Source organism: Podarcis erhardii, assembly GCF_964252035.2.
Source record: "Podarcis erhardii genome assembly, chromosome: 6".
Classification (NCBI taxonomy): Eukaryota; Metazoa; Chordata; class Lepidosauria; order Squamata; family Lacertidae; genus Podarcis; species Podarcis erhardii.
In genome coordinates this window covers 100,452,674-100,478,994 of record NC_138510.1, presented here as the reverse complement: position 1 = coordinate 100,478,994, position 26,321 = coordinate 100,452,674, and the positions used below count along the sequence as shown (strand labels likewise).

General features: G+C 46.9%; 1 protein-coding gene and 1 long non-coding RNA gene across 2 annotated transcripts in view; one reads left to right on the top strand and one right to left on the bottom strand.

Moving 5' to 3' along the window:
* The window catches only part of LOC309344767, a 57,355-nt gene extending 52,762 nt beyond the window's left edge, over window positions 1-4,593 (bottom strand). Inside the window, exon 1 of the long non-coding RNA XR_014157874.1 lies at window positions 4,138-4,593. This is a non-coding gene — a long non-coding RNA (uncharacterized lncRNA). The remainder of the gene's footprint in view (window positions 1-4,137) is intronic.
* Window positions 842-19,818, top strand: PDIA4 (protein disulfide isomerase family A member 4). Its single transcript, XM_081867417.1, has 10 exons — window positions 842-959; window positions 4,589-4,763; window positions 6,190-6,395; window positions 9,353-9,491; window positions 12,245-12,450; window positions 13,696-13,854; window positions 15,437-15,588; window positions 16,273-16,429; window positions 17,629-17,862; window positions 19,085-19,818. Exons 1-10 carry the CDS (start codon window positions 857-859, stop codon window positions 19,498-19,500), a joined length of 1,947 nt encoding a protein of 648 aa, XP_081723543.1. The 5' UTR covers window positions 842-856; the 3' UTR covers window positions 19,501-19,818.
* Window positions 19,819-26,321: the final 6,503 nt, after the last annotated feature.

Here is a 26,321-nt window from a genome sequence, read left to right as displayed (position 1 = left end):
TCTGACAAACTGGCAGGCTCGTCTGAGAGGAGGATTATCTCATTGTGCTGAAATGAAGACCCCTGCCTATCTTGTCAGAAAAACACACAAAGGAAAAAGCTACCCAAGGTGCTTAGGTAGAGATTTACAATTGCTGTTTTCCTTTACTATTTTATCAGTTGACATATTGAAGAATACCGAGTTTACCTTTCAAACCCATAAATGAGCAGCAGACCTTGGAAGCTCCCCAGTTCCTCACACCCGCCTGACTAATTGTCCTAACTGGGCTCTGCTTCCTCTTTGCGGGGCGAGAAGCCCGGGGGGGGCGGGGGGGGATGCGCAAGCAACGTCCTCGGCTGGCGGGCTTCCCGGGGGCGGCGGGGGGCCTTGGTCGCGGCGAGGCCGAGAGGGAGGCTGGCCTCGAGGGGCCCCTCTGGCAGCGCGCGCGCCCGCCCGCCCGCCGCTCCCGCCCCGCCTGCCCGGCTGACGTGGAGGCGCCTCAGCGGCTCCCGCCTTCCCGGCGACCCGTCCCAGCTCGAGAGCCTCCCTCGTGACGTCGTCACCCTCGAGCCAATCGCGGCGCGAGAAGTGGCTCCTCGTTGCCACGCCCCGCCCTTCAGGATTTGCCAGCGCTTCCCCCCCCCCCGAGTGGCAGGCCGCGATTGGTGGTCTTCCAGGCTTGTCCAATCCGAGAGAGGCACCTCAGGGCATGCTGGCAGTGTGCGGGCGCCTGTTAAAGGGGAAGGCCTCGCCCGCTGCGCGCGCACCTGCCCCGCCCCCTCTCGGCGGAGCGGCGGCTGCGCGTGAGGCGAGCTCGCCTGGCGGCTATAAGAGCTGCGCTGCTCCTGCCGAGGCCGCCTGGCCGGGAGAGAGCGAGATGGGCGCGGCCAAGGTGCTCGTGCTGGCGCTGCTGCTGCTGGCCGTGGCGAGCCTCGCCTCGCCCGCCAGCGCCCAGGCGGAGCGCGAGGGCCCCGCGGACGGTGAGCGCGGAGCGGGGTCGCGGGGAAGGAAGGGCGGGCGGGCGGGCGGGCTTCCGGGCCCCGCGGCGCCTTCAGAGCCTCTTTCCCGGCCAGGCGCCCCTCTCGCCTGCCTCTTACAAGACTTGCGGAGGCGAGCAGCCGCTTTCAGCATGCGAGTTCCCGGGGCTGACTGGAGAACGGCCCCAATGTCTCCTTGGTCCGCGTCCAGTGGTTGCCTCTTCCTCTGCCTCGGGCTGCAGGGCAGCTGCAGCAACAGGCCAGAGCTGCAACTTCTGGCGTCGGAGGAAGGGGTCTGCCCTCTAGGGAAGCTCAAGCGTGGTAAATTGGTTAGTCTCTTAAGGTGCCACAAATACTCTGTCTGGGGTGGTGGTTCTTCCTGCAGGAAGATGTAGAAAAGAGTGCTGAACCCCTTTGTCTGATCTGGAAAGATGATTCTTGCCTCCTTGTGTACGTAAATCTGGGCACAAGGAGCAGCAAAAGGCAGTAAATGAAATATTTGAACGCAAGTTTCTATTAATTGCCAGATCTGTTTCTGACTTGAGTGACCTTCGGGGAGGGAGGTCTTTAACACAGTGGCAGAGCACATGCTTCAAATGCAAATAGTCCCAGGTTCCCTTCATGGCATCTCCTGGTAGGACTGGGAAGATGCCTTCCAGAAACCCTGGAAAGCTGCAGCTGCTATTTAGTATTGAAGACAAAGCAAAAACTATGGTCTGACATTGTGAGACAGCTTCCTGTGCGCACAACTTTGTCTGGTTTTTTTTTTACTTGCATCCTCTTTTGCAGAAAATGGAACCAGAGTTGTGTTGTGTACTGCTCCAAGGCACTGTGTTTTCACAGTAGATGTTCATACTGGATTGTGCTAGTTGTTTGCGTTGTTATACAAATGAGTTCTCTGGAGACACTTGTTTGCAATTTTAACCATACTGATTTAAACACATGTAATTAAATCTGCCTAAACCCTATTATCAGTTCACCTTGCATGTGTAAATTGGGGTTAATGGCAACATTCAGGATAAAAGCTCTTCATTTATATACTGGGCATGAAACAGTCATTTCTCCCTCACACAATTTGCTGTTATCCCAGCATTCTTTTTCATTTCATCTTGTTGGAAGAAACTTACGAGTTATTCCAAGGTCAGTGTTTTAGGGACCTTTAGAATTAAATATTCTAATTTTGGAAAAGTGTACTTAACAGTTTTTAATGACTGGTGTTTTAATGTATTTTTAATCTTTTGTTGGAGAAACCCAGCCAGATGAGCAGGGTATAAATAATAAATTATTATTATCCAAGTACCTTTCAACATGGGTTCTGTTGTAAGAATCTTCTATAAATGATTGTAGATCAGGGCTGTGAAAGCTAGAAAATAAATGTCCTTCATGGCTTACCTGCTTCTTTTCTTTCAGTTTATTAGCCACTGAGACCTTTCTATTCTAACACAAGCTGGATAGCAAGCTTGAATTTGGAGAAGCTTGATGTTGGAGAAGCTGTACAGGTGGCATGATAATAGTAGTGAATGTTATACCTATTTTTGTGACCAAATATTATAGCAGCATGTTTCTTGTTCAGAGAACGACTTATCTTTTCTACATTGATGTTTGTTGCTTGATGAACTGGGCTTGTTTGATTCCCAACGCACCACACTAACAGCATACTCCACCGTAAGGCCTGTTCATTAACAATTGTTACAGTGGTGCCTCGCAAGACGAAAAGAATCCGTTCCGCGATTCTCTTCGTCTAGCGGTTTTCTCGTCTTGCGAAGCAAGCCCATTGACAGCTTAGCGGATTAGCGCTATTAGCGGTCTAGCGGCTTTTAGCGATCAGCTGTTAAGCAGCTTATCAGCGGAACAGCTGATAAGCGGCTTAGCGGCTTAGGAAAGGGGGGGGAGCGGGAAAAAAACGCAGGAACTCGCAAGATTTTTTCGTCTTGCGAAGCAGCCCCATAGAGAAATTCGTTTAGCGAAGCGCCTCCAAAACAAAACCCTTTCGTCTAGCGGGTTTTCCGTCTTGCGAGGCGTTCGTCTTGCGGGGCACCACTGTACTTTTGTTTCTTTCTAAAGCTAGCCTACCAAGCCAAATGAAACCCACTACAGTGGTGCCTTGCAAGACGAAATTAATTCGTTCCGCGAGTCTCTTCGTCTTGCGGTTTTTTCGTCTTGCGAAGCACGGCTATTAGCGGCTTAGTGGATTAGCGCGCTTAGCGGCTTAGAAAAAGGGGGGGAAAGAACTCGCAAGACGTTTCGTCTTGCGAAGCAAGCCCATAGGGAAATTCATCTTGCGAAGCACCTCAAAAGACGGAAAACTCTTTCGTGTAGCGAGTTTTTCGTCTTGCGGGGCACCACTGTATTCTTTGGGAGGTTGGTGGGATTAGGGTGGGCCTGTAATAGAAGCCCAATAAATGGAAGAGAGAGGGACTCTCCTGATTCTGGGTAGAAGACACTGGGCTGCGAAGGCCCAAGAACCAATAGGCAGGGCAGCTGAATTGTCTGTTCTGGTTTCTTTTATTTATCTCTTTTGCTACCGCTCTACCCCGCCAAACACCTGATTGGCACAGCAGCAAAAAAAGGTGCATCGTTTGCTGCCACGCTGCTGGGGGGATAAGCGCTTCAAAAAAAGACATGTATTGATAGATTTAACGTGGCTTGCAATGACAAACCAAGTGCAATGTGCTATGCATCAGGCTGCCTTTTGAACAACTTGGGAACTGTGGCTGATGCAGAATTCAGTGGCCAGGATTGCTTACTAGATTGCTGACTGGAGCACGATGGTCTGAGTATAAATCTTGGCATGACTGCATTGGCTACAAACTAAGTTTGGGGCTCAGTTCAAAGTGGTGCTTTGGACTTATAAAGCCTTGCACAGCTCAAGGGTGCAGGTGGCGCTGTGGTCTAAACCTCTAAGCCTCTTGGGCTTGCCAATCAGAAGGTTGGCAGTTCGAATCTGCACAATGGAGTGAGCTCCTGTTGCTCTGTCCCAGCTCCTGCCTACATAGCAGTTCAAAAGCATGCCAGTGCAAGTAGATAAATAGGTACCGCTGTGGCAGGAAGGTAAACGACGTTTCCGTGCGCTCTGGTCTCCGTCACAGTGTTCCGTTGCATCAGAAGCGGTTTAGTCATGCTGGCCACATGACCTGGAAAGCTGTCTGTGGACAAATGCCAGCTCCCTCGGCCTGAAAACAGACGAGTGCCGCACCCCATAGTCGCCTTTGACTGGACTTAATCCACCCAGGGATCCTTTGCCTTTTTTACCTACGCAGCTCAGCACCCCAACATCTCAAGGGCTGCCTCTTCCCAAGTGAACCAACCCCGAACCCTGTGCTCTTCATTTGAAGGCCTTCTCAGTGGTGGCTCCCCATTTGCCCAGGGAGGGGCAGCTGACACCACCTCTGTTTTTAGACACCAGATTTTGGGTCATGAATTAAGAGGGTACTTGGGTACGTTTGTGGTCTCTTGCTGTGCTCATCTTTTTGGGGGTGGTTTAGATCTGTCATTTAATATATTTCTATGTTATGTGCATTTTAGGTTCTTATTTTATTCTTGTTCTTATAGCTGATTTTAATGTTATGGGGGTTTTTTACATTATGAAAAAAGTGACAATAATATTATATTTTTCCCTCCCCCTTAATTAGACTTTGTTGCCTGGGAGACCAGTGTTGATGATGATGACGAGGACATTGATGATTATGATGAAGATGATAGTTCAGAAATCAAAGAGGAAAATGGTGTTGTCGTATTGAATGATGCAAACTTTGATACTTTTGTTGAAGGAAAGGACACTGTGCTTCTGGAGTTCTATGCCCCTTGGTAAGTCTGGTTCCAGTGTTTCCATCCTCCTTGAAGTTAATTCATATTTCATGTCTGCCATGCTGCAGTAGGATGTTTCTTCTTCCCGCTGTGAGTTCCCATAAAACAGGACGAAAGCTACTTAGTGCTCTTTGTATTTATTATAAATCAGTGTGCTATATATTAAATACCCTTTTCTGTACTTAAGCACAATTGTTGATGGAGGGGATTTAAAGTGTTCAGAAGAAAAAAATATGGTTGGTGCTGTTGAAATGTGCATGCTGGAGTGGGAGTGCACAATCTCGTGGTGCACTTGCATCCAATTGCAAAAAGTGTGTGTGTTATGTCTGCACTGATGATGGTGATTATAATGATAACAATAATAATTTATATGCTTCCCATCTGACTGGGTTCCCCCAGCCACTCTGGGCAGCTCCCAACAAATTAAAACAATATCACATCAAACATCAAAAACTTCACTGAACATGGCTGCCCTTAGGTGTCTTCCAAAAGTCATATAATTGTTTATTTCCTTGACATCTGATGGGAGGGTGTTCCACAGTGGGGGCTCAACTACCAAGAAGGCCCTCTGCCTGGTTCCCTGTAACCTCACTTCTTCCAGTGAGGGAACCAGCAGAAGACGCTTGGAGGAGGACCTCAGTTTCCAGGCTGGATGATGGGGGTGGAGACACTCCTTCAGGTATATTGGGCTGAGGCCATTTAGGGCTTTAAAAGACAGCGCCAGCAGTGAATTGTGTGCGGAAACATCCCAGGAGCCAAGATAGGTCCTTTAAGACCACTGTTCTATGATCCTGGCAGCTGCTCCCTTCCACTGAGCCCTCACAGGAACATCTGACAAGTAAGGAGCTTTCACATCTGTTGTCAGAAGTGGCACAGTCTTGGGAATTCTGCACCCTATGACTTTTCTGAACGTGTGGGTCAATTCTAAATCTTCTGTGCTCAGGCTTGACTTACTCGGTACTGCTTTTAAAAAAGTAATGGAGCGTTTCCTGGATTACGCTGTGCTGTTTCCTGCAGCCACAGGGATGGCTTACAGCTCTGCGCTTGCACAGTGTAGTCCATAGTCATTTTGAAGAACACCTAAAATCTGCTAGTCAAACTGCTTTCTTAACACGACTGTGCGGCTGCATACATGGCTGTATGGAGCAGTGTGAGCAGACCAGAAGCACTTGGCTTCAGTAATGCCTGCAGCCAGCAAAGCCCCAGTGTTTAAGTGACCCTGGAATTTATTTCCTGGTGGGCTTTGGCCTTCTGGGCAGTGACTTTGTTTCTTTCCAGAATTTGAGCCAACGTGTTCAAGCTACCCAGACATGTGACATACCTGACTGCTGTGTTGTAAAATCAGCCCTATCGTTTCTCAAAAGTTGTGCTGTAGAAATTGAGTGCTGAAGTTAAACTCTTGCAGAATTAATTTGTTTTTCTTCAGGTGTGGGCATTGCAAGCAGTTTGCACCAGAATATGAAAAAATAGCCCAAGCATTGAAAGAAAATGACCCTCCCATCCCAGTTGCCAAAATAGATGCTACAGCAGCCTCCACGGTGTCAGGGCGTTTTGACGTGAGTGGCTACCCAACCATCAAAATTCTGAAGAAGGGGCAGCCTGTGGATTATGAGGGCTCAAGAACAGAAGCAGGTGAGCAGCAGCACACTTCTGATCCTGCAGGCTTTTCTTAGGCTGTTTAATACACCCTTTCATTCACTCAAAATCTGAGTGGTGTCTTCTAAAATACAGGAAGGCTTAAGGCAGGTAAGGATCCTTTTTCCGCCCAGGGCCCTCATGCCTGTGGTAGCGGAAGGGCCAGAGGGAAAAGTGAGCAGAACAAGGCCTATACCTTTTGTCTTTGTGCAGTAAACTAGCTTCTACACCCACACCTAGACACCCCTCTGTCCTCCATCCAGGCAAGGCAGCAGCATTTTCAGAAGTCAGGGACACCACCCAAGTTGTGAAGTAGAGCCAGTGAGGTCTGAGGGTCCTATCTGTGGTTCTAAGGGCATGTTACAAGCTTGCATTGATAGAGGATGTACAATTGACTTCCCATAATACTCGTGTATACAACAACAATCTTTATTACGGTCCAGAGACCAACAAAACATTACAAATCAATACAGAGTTCATACAGCCTACCTTCAGGTTAATCAAGCACTTTGTTTGGAATATAAGGCTCATTTGTTCTTGCAACCACCGATAGAAACTTTGCCACTGCCAAAGTTCTAGCTTTTGTCCGGTCTTCCAGAAGGAACCTGACATAGTGAGCCTCTGACTTTCCCGGGAAAGGCACCAGCAAGGGTAGTATCAATTCAGCCCTGGCCTGCTCATACTTTGCACAATGTAACAAAATATGATTTATGGAATCAATGTCTTGAGCACACGAGCAAAGTCTGTCCTGGTAGGGAACTCCTCTCAGCCTACCATCCAGCACTGCAGAGGGGAAAACATTCAGTCTGGCCTTGGTAAAAAGCCTTCGATAGTTAGGTACTGTCAGGTTTTTGATGTAAGATGTTAACTCAAAGACATACCCATATTGAACTCCTGCTGCCAGTGGACTACAGACTGCATGTGATCGAGATCGCAAGTCACTGTGTGCATTGTCCCATAATCTTTGCTTTAAAGCCTTTTGGGCGCCTTCATAGCCCAGGTAATACAGTTGGGGGGGAGACAGACCAATAGAGGTGGCTTTTTTAGCCATGGTTTTCTGCCATTTGCTGACAAATTCTTCATTGGTCAAATGTTGGTACAGACCCTTCCCTAGATTAAACACTGAAATCCTGAGCCAATGTCTTAGGGCACCACGCTCTAGCTGAAATTGGGCATTCACCAGCTTCCAACAAAAGTACGGAGTTGGGGACGCAGTTAGGTACCTGCAGCAGAGATCGTATAAATTTTGCCTGAAAGCCATCTAGCTTTGGCAGGTCCCCATTATGCCAGACATTTGCTGCATATAGGAGTTGGGAAACGGGCTTTGCGTTGAAAACCCTTAAGGCTGCTGGAACATATTTGCCGCCCTTTGTGAAGAAGAATCTATGTATGGCTAGCTTTGTAATCTCCGCCTTTTGAAGGGAGGTTTGCCAATGGTGCTTCCAAGATCTTGTATGATGGAATGTGAGCCCTAGGTAACTGAAGTATTTTACCTGTTCAAGGTTATGGCCATCCAGCACCCATTTAGACTGGGAGAATCTTCTTTCGAAGACTAAGATTTTAGATTTTTCATAATTAATTGATAAACCATTTCCAGAACAGTAATCAGAGAATTTCCTCAACAGATAATTCAAGCCCGGCCTGGAACGCGAGATGATGGCTGCGTCATCAGCATACAACAACAAAGGGGTCCTTCTCATTCCTATTTTTGGAATGTGTCCATCTGGGTCCATTAAGTTCTCTTCTAGGTCATTTAAGAATAGACAGAACAATGTGGGGGCCAAAATACAACCCTGTCTCACCCCCCTAGTCATCTCGATGCTGTTCGATAGCTGTCCCTGTCGACCGCATCGGACCTGCAGTTTGGTTCCATTGTACAGGGCTTTTATAAGAAAGAGAAGTCGTTTGTCCTTCAGGATCAGACTCAATTTGGACCACAGCTGGGATCTGGGGATGGAGTCAAATGCTGATTTCAGGTCCATACGTGTATACCGTAATTGACATCCATGTTTCTGGATATCATGCAAAGGAACTGTGTAATTCCCTCCACAGGAAGTTGTGCTAGCTGCCCCCACACCAGGGGCCTCTTCATCTCCACTTGGGGCAGAAGCTCCGGAAAAGGGATGCATGGGATGCTTAACACAGCACTGTAATATGAAAATAATCCTAATGCAGAGTATTTTGCATTAAAAGCTTTTAAAATGGCTTAAACACATTGTAGTATCACCAGAAAAATAAGCTGTGTTAACTGAAGGATTTTCTAGGAACCATGCCTCCTGCCCCCAGCTCCAAGCTAGGTGAGCTAGCAGCAAATCTGTAGGTGATTTTTGTAATCAGCAGTACTGTGGTAGCAAATTCCTTTTTCTGTGCAATTGTAGAACTGCAACATAGAATTTCAGAGCAAAGTCAGTTAAGAAGGACTTGTTTTTGTGCATTTTAAGTCCTGTGGGATGTGAAGTAGAATCAGAGCTGGTAATCTAGTCCAACCCCCTGCAGTGCAGGAATCTTTTGCCAAATGTGGGGCTCAAAGCCACAACCCTGAGATTAAGGGTCTTGAGCTTTTTGGATAGCTCAGCCGGAAGAGCCTAGGACCAACCTGCCAGTTCTCCATCATTCTAAATGGGTGGCTGGAAGACTGATAGTGCCGTGTACAAACAGATTAGGTTTCTATGTGATTAACATTTAGTATAATGGATTTTTTAAAAATATATATCTGTGTGCTGACATGCTGTAACATGACTTAGAATTCAAGGTGAGTGTATGTAGATAAGAATAGGCAGGTAATAGAATTAGTCGGCAGGCAGTATTCTGCCAAGGTTCTTTCCGCATAAAGGGATAGTTGTTGTCAAGGCGAAGGCGACCTGGTTCCCTCTCCACATGCAAGGTCTTTGCAGTAGACAAGCTGCCCCTTCCACCTGTCATTGCTCATTCTTCTCTTCATATTCTTTTTGTAGAAATTTTGGCTAAAGTGAAAGAAGTTTCGCAGCCTGATTGGGTCCCACCACCTGAAGTCACATTAGTGTTGACCAGCGAAAACTTTGATTTAGTCGTGAACGAGGCTGACATAATCCTGGTTGAATTCTATGCTCCATGGTAAAGGGAAAGAGTGTTTTTTGCCTTTTAGCTTTCACAGTGTTTATATATTCCTTCATTTGATATAGGAACCGCAAGCAGACTTTGTGTGCCCTGCCCCTGGTACAAAATTATAGGGCATGTTCAGTTTTCTTTATGGAGTCAATATTCCTGCTGCATTTAGAGCTTTGGAAAAATTTGGAGCTAGTGGGAGGGGACTGACTGTATCTCCGTAATCTCCAGTGCACACTTTTATCTGGTATGTGCAAAAACATTACACCATGGTTTATCTTTTCAAAGAGTTTGATTTGTTTAAAAGGCTGGGTAACAAAAATTATAGCTGTATGTATGGTGTATTCAGTTTTTGATGTAGGTTGCTTCTAGGTAGTACTTGGAGTAGACCTGTAATCTTATTAGTTTTGTGGCATGCCTTCAGATGAAATGAAAACGTGTAATGCAGTGTTTCCCAACCTTTTTTGGGCAAAGGCACACTTGTTTCATGAAAAAAATCTCGAGGCACACCACCATTAGAAAAGGTTTAAAAAATTAACTCTGTGCCTATATTGACTATATATAAAGTAACTCTCTTTAATAGGAATCAAATAAACACAAAGAAAGTATTTTATAATTACTTTATTATGAAATAGTAAGTACCGTATTTTTCGTCCCATAGGACGCTCCGTCCCATAGGACGCACCTACTTTTTTGAGGGGGGAAATAAAGGAAAATTTTTTTTCCTTTATTTCCCCCCAAAAAAACCAGGTCGGGGAACAGTGGGATGGCGGTGCTGCGCCTCCCCGCTGTCCCCCGAGCTTGTGGGGCTGGCCCATGTCTGCCTGGCGCGAGGGGCGCTCTGCTTCAGGGCGCCCCGCGCGTCCGGCGGCAGGCTACAGTCCGCAGCATGGGGAACCCTCTGTTTCAGGGCGTCCCATGCGCCCCCTGGGTGCGCAAGGCTTGCCAACACGAGCGCGGAGCACGGGGCGTCCTCCGAAGGACGCCCCGTGCTCTGTGCTGCCAGCTGCCGCCCGCAAGCCTTGCGCTCCTGGGGGGAGATCCCCCGGGTGCGCAAGGCTGGCCAACACCAGCGCGGAGCACGGGGCGTCCTCCGAAGGGTGCCCCGTGCTCCGCGCTGCCAGCTGCCGCCCGCAAGCCTTGCGCTCCCGGGGGGAGATCCCCCGGGTGCGCAAGGCTGGCCAACACCAGCGCGGAGCACGGGGCGTCCTCTGGAGGGCGCCCCGTGCTCCGCGCTGCAGGCTGCTGCCCGCAAGCCTTGCGCTCCCGGGGGGAGATCCCCCGGTGCGCAAGACTTGCCAACACCAGCGCGGAGCACGGGGCGTCCTCCGGAGGGCGCCCCGTGCTCCGTGCTGCAGGCTGCTGCCCGCAAGCCTTGCGCTCCCGGGGGGAGATCCCCCGGGTGCGCAAGGCTGGCCGACACCAGCGCGGAGCACGGGGCGTCCTCCAGAGGGCGCCCCGTGCTCCGCGCTGCAGGCTGCTGCCCGCAAGCCTTGCGCTCCCGGGGGGAGATCCCCCGGGTGCGCAAGGCTTGCGGACACCAGCGCGGAGCACGGGGCGTCCTCCGGAGGGCGCCCCGTGCTCCGCGCTGCAGGCTGCTGCCCGCAAGCCTTGCGCTCCCGGGGGGAGATCCCCCGGGTGCGCAAGGCTTGCGGACACCAGCGCGGAGCACGGGGCGTCCTCCGGAGGGCGCCCCGTGCTCCGCGCTGCAGGCTGCTGCCCGCAAGCCTTGCGCTCCCGGGGGGAGATCCCCCGGGTGCGCAAGGCTTGCGGACACCTGCGTGGAGCACGGGGCGTCCTCCGGAGGGCGCCCCGTGCTCCGCGCTGCAGGCTGCTGCCCGCAAGCCTTGCGCTCCCGGGGGGAGATCCCCCGGGTGCGCAAGGCTTGCGGACACCAGCGCGGAGCACGGGGCGATGGGATGTGGGAGGGAGCTCGCTCCCCGCCCCGCGTGTGCTCGCCGCCGCCGCCCCGCCTCTCGCCGCCCGACTCGCCCGCCTCCCTCCCACGGCACACCAGCCGACGTCCCGCGGCACACTAGTGTGCCGCGGAACACCGGTTGGGAAACACTGGTGTAATGTCTTGAGATGAGGATTGGCAAGATCATTTTCTATTTCTGCCTTCCTGTTTGCTGCATTTGAATACAGTGGTACCTCGGTTTACAAACTTAATCTGTTCCTGAAGTCCGTTCTTAAACTGAATTCTTTCTTAAACTGAGGCGCGTTTTCCCTAATGAGGGCTCCCGCCACTGGTGCCCTTCCACCGTTTGGATTCCATTCTTAGACCACGGTAAAGTTTGCAAACCGGGATACTGTTTCCAGTTTTGCGGAGTTCATAAACCGAATTGTTCTTAAACAGGACTGTTCTTAAACCGAGGTACCACTGTATTGACAAGTATTCAGTCTGTTGAACCTCTATGCAAATGTGCAATTTTCACTGCTTATGTAAGTTATTAAGCAGCCACTGGATAATCAAGGTCCTGTGTGTGTATGCCTGTCATCTGCAATATGCATAGGAACTTGAGGATCCAGCTCAAAACATTGACAGTATTTTCAAACCAGCTGCATCTCTGGGGCACTTGCCTACAAAATGGATACAGATGTATGCTGTGATATTTTATCTTACCCAATCAAAGTATTGGCACTTCAGAAAAGACAGGAAGTTTAAGTACTAGGGGAAGGGGAACAGAGCTATATTTTCAAGCATTTCCATTATCTTTGAGAGCTTTTGGCTACCAAGTTACCCATTCTTGTTCCCTATTGAGGTGTGGGCACTGCAAGCGGTTGGCTCCAGAATATGAGAAAGCAGCCAAGGAGTTGAGCAAGAGAACGCCTCCAATTCCCCTTGCTAAAGTTGATGCTACTGCTGAAACCAATCTTGCTAAGAGATTTGACATTTCTGGATATCCATTACTCAAGATCTTCCGCAAAGGCAAACCTTTTGATTACAATGGTCCAAGAGAAAAATACGGTATGGTTTGTAAAGCACCTTCTTTTTCTTCACAGTAAATACATGAGTTTGGACCTGTTTGCGTTTCATAGACACTGAGCTAAGAATTACATTTTATATGTATGTAAGATGATGTTGAAACTGCCCTGGACTTAGGCAGCATTTCTTGTTTCTATTAATGCTATTTGTATAATTGGTCTGTGATTGGTAATTGCCTGCACCTTATTTTGAAATGTTATAGAAAGTTTTTGTTAATGTATAAGGGTTTATGCATGCAGAGAAAAAGGACAAAATGGTTAATTTCAGTGTTTTGTTTAATTTGGGTGTGTTTTGTCTTGCACCTGCAGCTAGTCAAGCAAGTGGGAATGACTCACCACAATCTATAGTATAAATACTGTTGTGTTTAAGGCAAGTTTGCTCTTGGCCAGAGCCTAGTCAGTCTGTGCTGGATCTACAATTGTATGTAACTGAAAATGCATTATGCTGTCAGTAAAGCAACTGACACTTCCTAGATCTGCTTGGTGTTTCTCTGTTGCTTTGGCACACTCCATGGGCATTAGGATGGGACGTGCCCAACATTTTTCATGCCTAAGGCATAAACGTATCAATGGAGGGAGGGAGTGGAATCTTGTTTCTTCTGTGGATTTAAGCTTCCAGCCTGAGAGCTCATTCCACACCAACTGAGGAACTCATGAAGATGTGACACAAAACCTCAATGTATTCTGAAGATTGCTAGGATTTTTGAGCTTCACTATTTTCTCACTGGCATTAGCAAAGCACCAGGGAACCATAATCAGACAAGCAGTAACTATAGCACAAGGATATCATTTTGAACCAGGATAAACTCCGTACTGTATGATGACAGCACTTTTAAAATTGTTTTGAATCTTGGCACTGCTTGTTGTGTTTGGTCATATATAAACTTTATTTATTTTTTAATATGTATTACTGCTTTCAGTTTGAAAACTTGCAACATGGTTCATCTGATGTTTTATTTGCTACTGTAATTTAACACTAGTAAGGCAATAGTTAGCAGCTACATAATAGAATAAAATTACTAGCAATAATAAAACTATCAACAGGTTTTTTTTATTTAAAAAAAGCCCTGGGGAAAACAAGTCTTTGGAACATGTTAATTTTTAGTGGTCACCTAGTGCCTCTTTCAGAGAATAGAGCACTTGCAAAACATAACCAGTTTTCACTTTAAAAAATAAAATGCTTTTTGTCAAGCAATAACACAAGTTTGTTTTTCTTTTTGTTAACCAGGCATTGTTGATTACATGATAGAACAGGCTGGCCCTCCATCCAAACAGATACAGGCTGTCAAACAGGTACAAGAATTTGTGAAAGATGGAGACGATGTCATCATTATTGGGGTTTTCAAAGGAGACCAGGACCCAGCCTACCAACTGTATCAAGATGCTGGTAAGCCCTTCCTCTCTTGTCCATAGTATGTCAACATTTGCTCAATTCCTACACTTGGAAAGTGCTTTGTAGACATTTCTGATAGTGCAGACTAGGAGACAAACTTGCATCTTAGAAATATTAGTCTATTTTCTTGTAGCTACAGTGGCTTGTCGGTTCTCAAAATGTTGCCCATATCCATTTTCTGGCTTTTCCCCTTGATGTTTTCTGGGGTGACTGCCTCAAGAATGGAGGCAAAAAAATTTTGAAATTTATAGGGAACATGAAACATAGGTATAAAAAGACAAACACATGAACACATGAAAATGAAATTTAAGCAAGTGGAAGCAGCATCTGTGTCTCTTGATGTAATTGAGCATGTGCAGAGCAACAGAAAAGAGCTAAAGCAGGAAAGAATGGTTTTATTATCTGGGACTTGAAGACTTCAGTCCTGTTCTAGTCATTCCAGCTCAGAGCATTCTTCAGAGTACTAGAAAGAACTACTAAATTGTTTAGGTGTTTAGCACTCTTTCCCTATAAAGAGAGGCAAATGCAATTGAGACTGTTTGAGGGGGGGATGACTACGGGGAATACATGAAAGGTTCTTAAAATTATGAATAATAGGGAGAAATTAACAAGTGTAACTTTCTTGGTCATCCACTGAAATAGATTTGTAGTAGCTTCAGGACAGAAAATATTAGGTTCTACTGTACACATTGGTTTGGTTCCGATGTAATGTTACAAGAAAAAACCCAGCAAGACTCCATCCTTCATGCAAGACAGAAGGAGATTTGAAAACTCCCACACCCAGTTTTGAATTAGTTGCGGTTCACCATCCCTTGGAAGAGCAAGGGAGCCCATGAGCCTCATATTTTCCCCAACTAGGTCTCATGATGGCAAATACTGATGTCCAAACCATGCCAATGTGTAATTAATTTACAGAATGCAAAACCACAAGAATGGGGGTGAGGCCACTAGTAAACAGGCCTTTTTTTAAAAAAAGGATTAGACACGTTCATGGAAGAGGTCTGACAACAGTCATTAGCCTTCATAGCTACATGGAAGCATTTGATCAAGAGAAAGTGTGCCTCTTAATTCTCATTGCTGGGGACAAACTAGAGATGAGCATTGCCTTCATGCCCTTTTGTGAGCTTCCAGATCCATTTGGAGGTTGGTAGTGGTTCATTATTGGATTTGTGTGTACTGTTTGAAGCTTTGTCATGTAAATTGTTCCAAAACTAAAGGATAGTAATGCTATGCAAAATAATTCAGATCGTTCTGCATTTATTTGAGTTTTCAAGCTCTGCATAAAACAAATACAGAAGGAAAAAAGGAAAAACAACAACCGGATGTATATCCATTCAGTCTCTGTAAGAAATCATATCATTACATAAGTTCTCTAATAGCAACAGAACTTTAGACCAGAGTTGTCTGGGCAGTAATCCTTCCAAGAGGAGATCTGGGAACTCAGCAGTACCATAGACCCAGATGGTCTGTTTACAAACCCTCATTCCAGGTGTCAATACTTTTGCATTTCTGACCCAGCAATTTTCTTTCTCCTCTTTGGTATTCCTCCAAACCTATATATATATTTATTTTTCAGCTAATAACTTAAGAGAAGAATTCAAGTTCCATCATACCTTCAGCAATGAAATGTCAACCTTTTTGAAAGTGGACCCAGGAAAACTGGTGGTGATGCAACCTGAAAAATTTCACTCAAAATATGAACCTAAAATGCATGTTTTGGACATTAAAGTGAGTACGTCTATCAAGGCTATACTGGGTACAAACAAGTTGGTTTTCTTTCATTCATTTTATTTTTTGGTGCTCCAGCTTGCATCTTAAATCTAATGCTCAAGACCCAATATAGCTAGAGCTGTGGCTAGTGAAATGAACATATGAGAATTCTGAGTGTGCCCAGTTGAAGCAAACCCCAGCAAGTTCCAAAGTGATAGATGTGCAAAATCTGAACAGTCACTTTCAGGAGAGACTAAGCTAAGAGAAAATGGAAACAGGCTCTTAGGGAGACTTCAGAAATGAAAAATCTTGGTGGAGAGTAGAGCACAAAAATCTAGGCTTGGCGGGGGCGTGTATAGTGGTGGCAGGGGTGGAGAGAAAGAAATCTACCCAGCCAACATGGCATGGAATAAGCTGTTTCACTTAGCAGACACTTGGAAGTAAGCTACACATCGCCAGAGCCTGTCACCCAACCTGTTTTGTAATCATGGTAGCCAGGCTTTCTGTGAGATAGCAGGAAATCCTGAATTCTGTAGCTAATCCTATTTTCTGAGTCTGAAAACTGAAATATTTTCAACACACCTGTTGTTTCTTCTGGGTGGTGGTGGTGGTTTTTTAAGAAAAGGTTTTTTAAGAAGAGGCCTTCTGTAATGTAAACTCCTCCAATGGTCACATCCCAATGATTTTTGTTTCTGTAAACAGGATTCCACTGATGCCACTGAAGTGAAAGACCACGTGGTGAAGCATGCCTTGCCTCTTGTGGGTCATCGCAAATCTGCCAATGATGCTAAGAGATACACCAAGAAGCCTCTGGTAGTTGTTTATTATACAGTGGACTTCAGCTTTGATTATCGTGTTGGTAGGTATTAATTTTAGTTAGTGTTGTACCCAATGTCATACTTGGAGTGGCCCCAATGAAGTCATACAAACATAGAAATTGGAAGCGAGTTCCATAGAGTTCCATAGAGTTGGAAGGGACCCCGAGGGTCTTCCGGTCCAACTGCCTGCGATGCAGTAATCTCAGCTAAAGCATCCATGTGAGAGAGCCATCCAATATCTGCTTAAAAGCTTCCAAGGAAGGAGGGGCCGCAACCTCCCAAGGGAGACCGTTCCACTGTAACAGCTCTTACTGTCAAAGTTAACTGGAGGAGAGCTCAGTCAGTAGAGCATGAGATTCTTAATTTTAGGTTTGTGGGTTCAAGCTCCATGTTGGGCAAAGGATCCCTGCATTGCAAGGAGGTTGGACTAGATGACCCTCGTGGTCCATTCCAATTCTATTATTCTGAATCCATTGGTTTGAGTCCTACTCTCTAGAGCAGGAGAAAACAAGCTTGTTCCATCTTCCATGTGACACCCCTTGAAATATTTTAAAATGGCTATCATATTTCCTCTTAGTCTCTTCTCCAGGCTAAACATACTCAACTCTCTTAACTGTTCCTCATACGGCTTGGCTTCCAGACCCTTCATTATCTTGGTTGCCCTTCTCTGCACACGTTCCCGCTTGTCAATATCCTTCTTAAATTGTGGCATCCAGAATTGGACAGAGTATTCCAGTTGTGGTCTGACCAAGGCAGAATAGAGTGGTAATATTACTTCCCTTAATCTGGACACTCTGCTTCTGTGGATGCAGCCTAGAAGAGCATTAGCTTTTTTGCTGCAGCATCACACTGTGGACTCATGTGATGCTTGTAGTCCACCAAGACCAAGGTCCATTTCACATGTGCTACTGGCAAGCCAGGTGTCCCCCATCTTATATTGGTGCAGCTGGTTATTCCTGCCTAAGTGCAGAACCTTACATTTGTCCCTATTGAACTTCATTTTGTTAATTTGGGCCCAGTTTTTGATCAAACAGTTCAAACAAGCAACCAGTCTTAATCCAAAAGAGACACGCTCACTCGCTTTCAGTCTCCTCCACCAATCTCTCACAAATGCCCCTATTTCCAAGTCCTGGTCATGAGCTCACAGAATCGGCAACCAAGTAAGTATAATGGGTTGAATATAACCTGCTCCAGGATAAACCAGATGTCTCTAACTTCATTGTGTGTTTGTTGTCTTCAGCTACTCAGTACTGGCGAAACAAAGTCTTGGAAGTGGCTAAGGACTTCCCAGAATATACTTTTGTAATTGCGGATGAAGAAGACTATTCTTCTGAGATAAAGGATCTGGGACTTGTTGACAGTGGAGAGGATGTCAATGCTGCTATCTTTGATGAAGGTGGTAAAAAGTATGCCATGGAACCAGAAGAGTTTGATTCTGATGTGCTGAGGGAATTTGTTGTCTCATTCAAAAAAGGTAAACTGTAGTGGGATTGTGGACAATCCATGCTTCCTGAAGGCAGCCCTGTTTAGGGAAGTTTTTAATGTTTAAAGTTTTATTCTGTTTAATATTCTGTTGGGAGCCACCCAGAGTGGCTGGGGAAACCCAGCCAGATGGGCGGGCTATAAATATTATTATTATTAATTATTATTTACAGTATTATGCTTCCTTAAATTTGCGTGTAGGTTCACTAGTTCTCTCTCACACTTTCCCAGAAGCTGGATAAACCTGGATGTAGCACCATTTAAAGAGAAAACTGAGCCTTTTCCCCTTCAAATGCCAGCAAAAATAGTTTGAAATATCTAGTCCTACCCTCTGCATACTTGATATTACTATTTTATCATAGGGAAATTGTCTTAAGATGAACCACCCAAAATGTCACAAATAGTGAGCCAGCTTTTCAGCTCTTCACCAGGTTATTATTATTATTTATTAAATTGGTTAGTGGCTTTAGCTTGCACAGGGTAACGCAAGGGAACAAAAACCCCCACATAGATACAGTAAAACCAGAGGCGTGGGGGGGGGGGATACATTAAAATCATCCCACACACTTCTAAAAGGCCACAGACTGCTTAATTAGCCAAAGGCCTGGTTATAGAGGAAAGTATTTGCCTTGCCTCTAAAGAGATGTAACAAAGGTGCCAGGCAAGCCTCCCTGGTGGGCAGCCACTTCAAAAAAGCCCATTCTCATGTTGCCACCCTCTGGACCTCCCTTGGAGGGAAGGGAGCACACAAAGGGCCTAAGATGATGACCGCAGAGAGGGTCCGTTCATATGCAGAGAGGTATTTTGGTCCTGAGCCGTTTAAGGCTTTATAGGCAAAAGCCCAGCCCTTTAAATTGGGCCCTGAAACTGATTTGCAGTCAGGCCCGTCTTTCCTCAATGAGCAACCTGGCTGCTGAATTCTGTATCTTAAATTGCAAAAAAGGAAATATTTTAGTTTTGTTCTTCCCTATGGGCCAATATGCCGTATGTCCCAAAAGCTGTGAAAGGCAATTTTCGTCAAACTGTACTTTGTGATCTAAACTTTTCACAATTGATCATTCAAGGAGCTATTTACAGAAAAATTGGAGCTGTGGATTGGGGGGGGGGGCGGGTTGGCAGTAACTCATCTATGTTAGTAGTGTTGTTGCCAACTTCTGTGAACCAACTGCAGGGGACATGGTCTTTTATGACAGTATTCCTGTTTCCTTTCCTAGGTAAACTGAAACCCATTGTGAAGTCCCAACCAGTACCAAAAAATAACAAGGGTCCTGTGAAGATTGTAGTTGGCAAAACGTTTGAATCTATAGTGATGGATCCAAAGACTGATGTTCTCATAGAGTTCTATGCTCCCTGGTGTGGACACTGTAAGAAGCTTGAGCCCATTTATACTGAGCTGGGTAAAAAATACAAAACTCAGAAAAACCTGGTCATTGCCAAAATGGATGCTACTGCCAATGATGTCACCAATGAAAATTACAAAGTAGAAGGATTCCCCACCATCTATTTTGCTCCTAGCAATAAGAAAAAGGATCCTATTAAATTTGGAAGTGGAGAAAGAGATCTGGAAAGCTTGAGCAAATTTGTAGAAGAATATGCCACCAAACTAAGTAGGACAAAAGAAGAACTTTAGGTGGAACAACAATCATTGGTGAAGAGTTAATGCAAACTTACTGAAATATTGATTGGGGAAAACAACTTAGCACCTGGAGCAAAGAGAATTTGGGGGTGGCAAAACAATGCCGTATGAGATTTTTGTATTACAAAAGAAATCTGAACACTGAACTTTTTGATGTAAATGGTTTTTATTAATTTCAACAGTTTTGATCTAAGAAAAATACATTATTTTTTGTTACTAACTTGAGCTCTCCCCCCCCCCCCGAAAGCAAAGCTATAATACTTTTTCCAGACCCTTGTAATAAAATCACTTCTAGAGCTGTTGTCCCCTCAATATTGCCTCTTTCTCCTTCTCCCCCCTCAACAAGAGACGCACACACACCAGGCCTGGGACTCAGTGCTGCTGCTGTGGCCGCCCCAGAGCACCAACTGGGTGCTGAAGTTGGGAGCTTGAATCTCACCGCCAGCTGCTGTGTAATCCTGGTCATGTGGTTGCTCTTGCCTTTCCCCACAAGACATCCTGCTTTTCCTGTGTGCTCAAATTATGCAATGTCCAAAATAATAAAAGGAAACCTCCAAAGGAACAAAAGGTTCCAAAGCTTGGCAGAGGAGCGGCCACAGTGAGTGCGAAGCAGGTGGGGAAGGAGGCTGCCATGAGTGTCACCAGAATTTATGTTGCGGGTACAGGACATCCTTTCGTCATCCTCTATCTGGCTCAGTCTAGCAGATTTGGAATGAAATGCCTCAACAACAGTTGTTTTAAATTGCTTTTGACCTCAGCAAGCAGTTCAATTCCAAATTTTCTGATTATTTCTACCTTTAAGTATTTTTATTTATTTACGTGTTTTAGGGAATCAGCTGTCCCCTGCCTACACCCATGGATGCTGCTGCTACAAACCCCCCGGAATAGCATGCTGCAAGGTTGCTGGTACTCTGTGAAAGGCAGCCCCATGGCTCACGGGTGAGGTTAGAGGCCACAGGCAGGAGGGCTGGCGCAGTTGGCCTCGCAGGGAGGATGGAGACTGAGCAAGTGCCTTCACTGTTGGCTTTCATGCATGCCCAAATGTTGCAGAGGGCCACAGAAAATGCCTCAAGGGCCGTGTGATCACCCACCCTGACCTAAGGCCACAGGGGATGCTGCTGCTGGAGAGTGCCAGGGAGGTGTTATGCCAGGCAGTCTGTCCTGCACTTCCTAAGAGAGGCCACTGCGCCCAAGTTCAGGGCAGAATGCTTGTCCCTCATCCTTGTTGGAAGTAAAATTCAGCTGCCCATCCAATCGGCTTTTTGTACTTTGAATGGTAATACAACTTAGGTACTGTACTCTGAACGGCACCATTATATTGTAAACTGCCCCGTCGTCTTTGGATGAAGGACAGTATATAAATTTAATAAATAAATAAAATTAAATCTTGTCCTTCGCCTTAGGTAGGAGGATGTTAGGCTGGGCCTTACCAAGAAGCTACTTAAATGTTAGGAGAAAGCATGTGATAAGGTGCAAATAACGGGGGAGAGGAAGCCAACCTCCTGAAGCAGATTCCAAAGCCAGCGCACGAGAACTGGAAGCCCCCCTGGTAGAAAGGACTCTACAGACAGAAAGAGGTGCTGCATGTACTTTTGTTACCCAAGAAAATCTTAATAAAAACATTTTTTAAACCAAAAACCCCCCTCCTTATTTCCCCCAACAGGCAGACAGGAGTCGGTGATGCTATTGACCTCCTCATTCAAACCATTTAGGCCAGGCCAAGGGGAACGATCTGACCTTCCAGTCAATGGCCAGGGGGGATGGACATCTTGAGCAATTGCCTTTATAGTGGGCCTATAGATCTCTTATAACTTTTTATGATTTTACTGCATGGTTTTAATGTTTTGTAAATGACTGTGATGTGTGGCATATCACAGTTGCATATAAATAACCCAATAACCCCCCCTCCAAGAAAACCCCCCACATTTTAAAAGGGCATAGGATGTCAATCAAATCAACTAAAGGTCTGGTTAAAAAGGAACATTTTTGCCTGGCGCCTGAAGGTGTATAATGAAGGTACCAGCTGAAACTCCGCTGCAGAGAAGGCCCGTTCTCGTGTTGCCACCTTCCGGACCTCTCAAGGAGGAGGCACACAAAGAAAGGCCTCAGAAGATGATCTCTGAGTCCAGTTAGATTGATATGGAAAGAGGTGGTCCTGAGCAACTTAAAGCTTTATAGGTCAAAACCAGCACCAGCCTGGAAACTAATTGGTAGCCAGTGCAGTCGGACCAGGATCAGTGTAATGTGCTCAAACTGTCTTGCTCCGGTGAGCTACCTGGCCGCTCAATTCTGCACTAGCTGAAGTTTCCGAACCATCTTCAGAGGCAGCCCTATGTATAGCACATTGCAGTAATCTAACCTTGAGGTTACCAGAGCATAGACAACAGTAGTTAGGTTATTCCTGTCCAGAGAGGGGCGTAGCTAGGTCACCAGCCAAAGCTGATGGAAGGCGCTCCGGGCCACTGAGGCAAAGGATGCAGGAGTAGCCCCAAGCTACGAACCTGCTCCTTCAGGGGAAGTGTAACCCCATCAAGAGCAGGCAACCTCCCACCCATCTGGTCTAGGGAACCACCCACTAACAGTCTTATCTGGATTGAGCTTCAGTCTGTTGGCTCTCATCCAGTCCATTACTGAGGCAAGACACTGGTCCAGCACTCCACTGCCTCACCTACAGATGTAAAGGAGAAATAGAGCTGAGTGTCATCAGCATACTGCTGACAACATACTCCGAACCTCCGGATAACCCCACCCAGCAGTTTCATGTAGATGTTAAACAACGTGGGTGATAGGACTGAGCCCTGTGGAACCCCATACTGAAGGTTCCACAGGGCAGAAAAGCACTCCCCAAGGAACACTCTCTGGGAACAACCATCCAAGTAGGACTGGAACCACTGCAAAGCAGTGCCACCCACTCCTAGTTTGGAGAGCCGCTCCAGAAGGATACCATGGTCGATGGTACTGAAAGCCACTGAGAGGTTGTGAAGAATTAACAGGGACATGTTTCCCTTGTCTCTCTCTCAACAGAGGTCATCATACAGGGCGACCAAAGCAGTTTCTGTGCCAAAACCCCTATTGAAATGTTTCCATAAAATCAGTTTCTTCCCAAAGCGCCTGGATCTGGTCTATTTATTTTTATAAATAAGGCGAATAAATAAATAATATTACTAACGGACTCTCAGACATGTTGCTGTTCCTTTGGACCATTTTTTCCAGGACTGCTGCATGCAAATGGAGGAGCGAGCAGGGAGCAAAAGCCTTTGCTGAAGCCTGTGTGTGCATGACCATGGAGCTGTTGGTTCTGCCTTGCATTTGCCCAGTGGCAGACTTTGGGTTCTCAAATTTCAGTGGTGCCATGTGCAATGCTAAAATTCAGCACCGCTCTCCTCTCATGCTCCACTCTGTAGCATTGTTTTGGCGCCCCCTGAAGTGACCATCCATCCTATGCACTATATGTGGGAGATTTTGCAGTCAGTCTAACAATGCATATTCTTGCTTGTTAGCACATGAAAGTGTTAAGACCATAAAGCTTTATAGCTGATTGGTAGAGAAGGCTCTGTTCAACATCATTTTCCCTCCTCTCCTAAGAGGAAAGGAGCATGCAGTGGAACCTCAAGTTGCAGACATAATCCGTCCTGGAGGCACGTCTGCAACTCAAAGCGTTCACATCCAGAAGTGCTGCGTCTGCACATGCACGCAGCGCAATTTAGCGCTTCTGCGCATACGCAAGCGGTGAAACCCAGAAGTAACCCATTCCAGTACTTCCTGGTTGCCATGTAATGCGAAAAGACGCAACATGAAGCAGACGCAACACAAGGTATGACACTATAGTATTTCCTGTTCCTTTTCTCTTTCTCTCTTTCTTCAGCCAACGATGGAGGAAGACAGGCTTCCTCTTGTTCCATCATGAGTCACATGCCTGAAGCTGTTTTGCTGCAAATACAAGTATTTCCCCTGCAATTATTTTAATGCTATTGCTGCTAAGGATTAATGCTTGGCTGTGATTAAACTATGTTTTTCAGTTTACTTTTCAATCTCTGTTTCTTTGAAAAATAGGTAACAAAGGGGGAGATCAGCCTAATGGCTAATTCCTATGCTTCCAATTAAACTGCCTAAAATGAGGTTGAAACTCTGCTTAGCCCTATTATTTAAAACACAAGCGATAAGCTGATTTTGTCTGTTAACTCACACATGTCTGTCTAGATGGATAAAATACAGTTAATCTATTCCCCTGTCACCTACCTAATAAAACATTTCACTTTACACCAGCATTTCCCAAACTTGGTGTTAAGTTGTGGGTGAGCATATCAGACGACACAGCGATCATTCAAACAGCTCTTGTTTATTCACAGGCCAGGACATAACTGAATACTGTAACAACTTTCTAAAACTATCCAATCACTGAACGTCACTTTCGATCCTTCATTTGCATAACTATCTACAGTATCTATCCAATCACTGAACGTCACTTTCGATCCTTCATTTGCATAACCATCTACAGTATTCCCCTGCTGGCCCAGGGTGATAACTTCAGTACATAACACCCCTCCCCACCGAGATAAGGCGTTAGTTACAATCGTAATGGTTTCCTTATATACAGCACTACACGTAATGGTTCAATTAGGCACAAAAGCATATCAGTTACATTTCACATACTTCCACATTCTTAGACCAACAGTGTTACATGTCCAACAACATAGTCCTTTAAATAAGTTGAGTGCTTGGAAACTCTGCCAGACTGCCGGGGAGCGGTACCCAGGTCCGGTGGGCTGCCCGATTCTTGCTGAGGCGCGACCCTAAGTGGCGTTGAAACCAAGTCCCCTGGATCCGCTGCTGTGGGTGGAACATCCGCAAGTGGAGTTGGCGGAATGTCAGGGATGGCAGGGGTTCGGCTCTATGCCGGCAGTTTGCGAGAGAGGTGTAGGTGGAGCTTCACCATCTGTAAGTGTCTGTTCCGGAGCCACAAGCGCAGTTGGGGGCACCACGGTAGTGTCCAAGTCCCCAGCCCTGCGCCTAAGCTGGTCTATGTGCCGGCACCACAAGCGTCCGTCTTCGAGTGCCACCTGGTACGAGCGAGGTCCAGTGACTCTCACTACTGTGGCCTGGCACCCAAGGAATGTCCCCCACAAAGTTCTGGGCAAATACCTGGTTTCCTGGAACAAATGACCGTGGTGCTTTGGCACAGCCTGGGGGAAAGTCCGGGTGCAGCCAGTCAAGCGGGGACCTGAGGCGGTGGCCCATAAGCAGTTCGGCAAGACTCCGCCCTGTGACCGCATGAGGGGTGATGTGCTCCACGAACAAGTATTTGGCGACCCGCTTATGCCAGTCTCCCCGGTCCAGGCGTCCCAGTGCCTCTTTTGCTGAGCGCACCATTCTCTCCGCTTGCCCGTTGCTGGATGGATGAAATGTTGCTGTTGGGGCATGGCGGATGCCCAGTCCCAAAAGGTACCGCTCAAAAGTGCCTGACATGAACTGCAGTCCGTTGTCGGAGACAAGGACATCAGGACACCTATGCGTTGCAAAGAGGCCTCGCAGCACCCGGATGACGGCCTCGGTAGTGGTGGAGGGCATCAGGGCCACCTCCAGCCATTTGGAATAGGCATCCACCACCACCATAAAGGTCTGGCCGCGAAAGGGGCTGGCCAGATCGATGTGCACCCTCGACCAGGGTGTACTGGGCGTCTCCCAGGTGTGTCCCTTAGCTGTCGTGGCCTCGATACTTGGCACGATGACAGGTGGAAACCCAGGCAGTGATGGCATCGTCCATGTTAGGCCACCAGACGTAACACCGAGCCAACGCCTTCATTTTGACGATTTCTGGGTGGCCAATGTGCAGAGCCTCAAGGATGCGTGGACGGAGTCTTTGGGGAATCACGACGCGGTCTCCCCACAGCAGACAGCCGCAATGAGCCGAGAGTTCATGTTGTCTGGTTGCGAAGGGCTGGAACTCCGATGCAAAAGGCCCTTGTGGCCACCCCCTCCACACCCAATTGAACACACGGCTGATGGTGCGATCCTGGGCAGATGCAGAGGCCACAGTGGCAGCCGATACAAGTGCTGCCGGAAGATCCTCAATGAGGAGGAGCGATGAAGCAGGAGCCGGGTCTTCCACAAACACTGGAAGAGGGCAACAGCTGAGGGCATTGGCATGGCCCATCGATTTCCCCGGGCGATGGATGAGCCGGTAGTGGTAGGCAGCCAGGAAAACAGTCCATCGCAGCATACGCTGCGAGACGACCGGTGGAGTTGGTCGATCACTGGCGAGAAGGCGCAGGAGCAGCTTGTGGTCAGTGATGAGGTCGAAAGTCCTGCTGTAGAGGTATTCATGGAACCTCTTAACTCCAGCCACAAGCGCCAGTGCCTCCTTGTCGAGCTGGCTGAAATTCCGTTCCGTCAGAGATAGTGTCCTGGAAAAGTAGGCGAGCGGTGCTTCTCTTCCATCTGGAAAATGGTGACTAAGGACAGCGCCGATGCCAAAAGGTGAGGTGTCGCAGGCAAGGACCAGCGGCCTGGCTTCACTGTACTGTACCAGCACACTGTCCGATGAAAGGAGAGCCTTGACCGCGTTGAAGGCGGCCATCTCCCGATGACCCCAGGACCAAGGTGTCTTCGTACTGAGGAGTCGGTGAAGAGGCTCAGCCACCGTGGCTTTGTGGGGCAGGAACATGTTATAAAAGTTCCCAGGAGGTAGGGCTCTGGTTTTTTGTTGAAAGAGATCTTTAGCATTTTTTTGCAGTTCTGCATGGATACTCTCCCAGAATACCTGTATTTTCCTACATATCAACCACATATGGTAGAATGTTCCTGATTCACCGCAT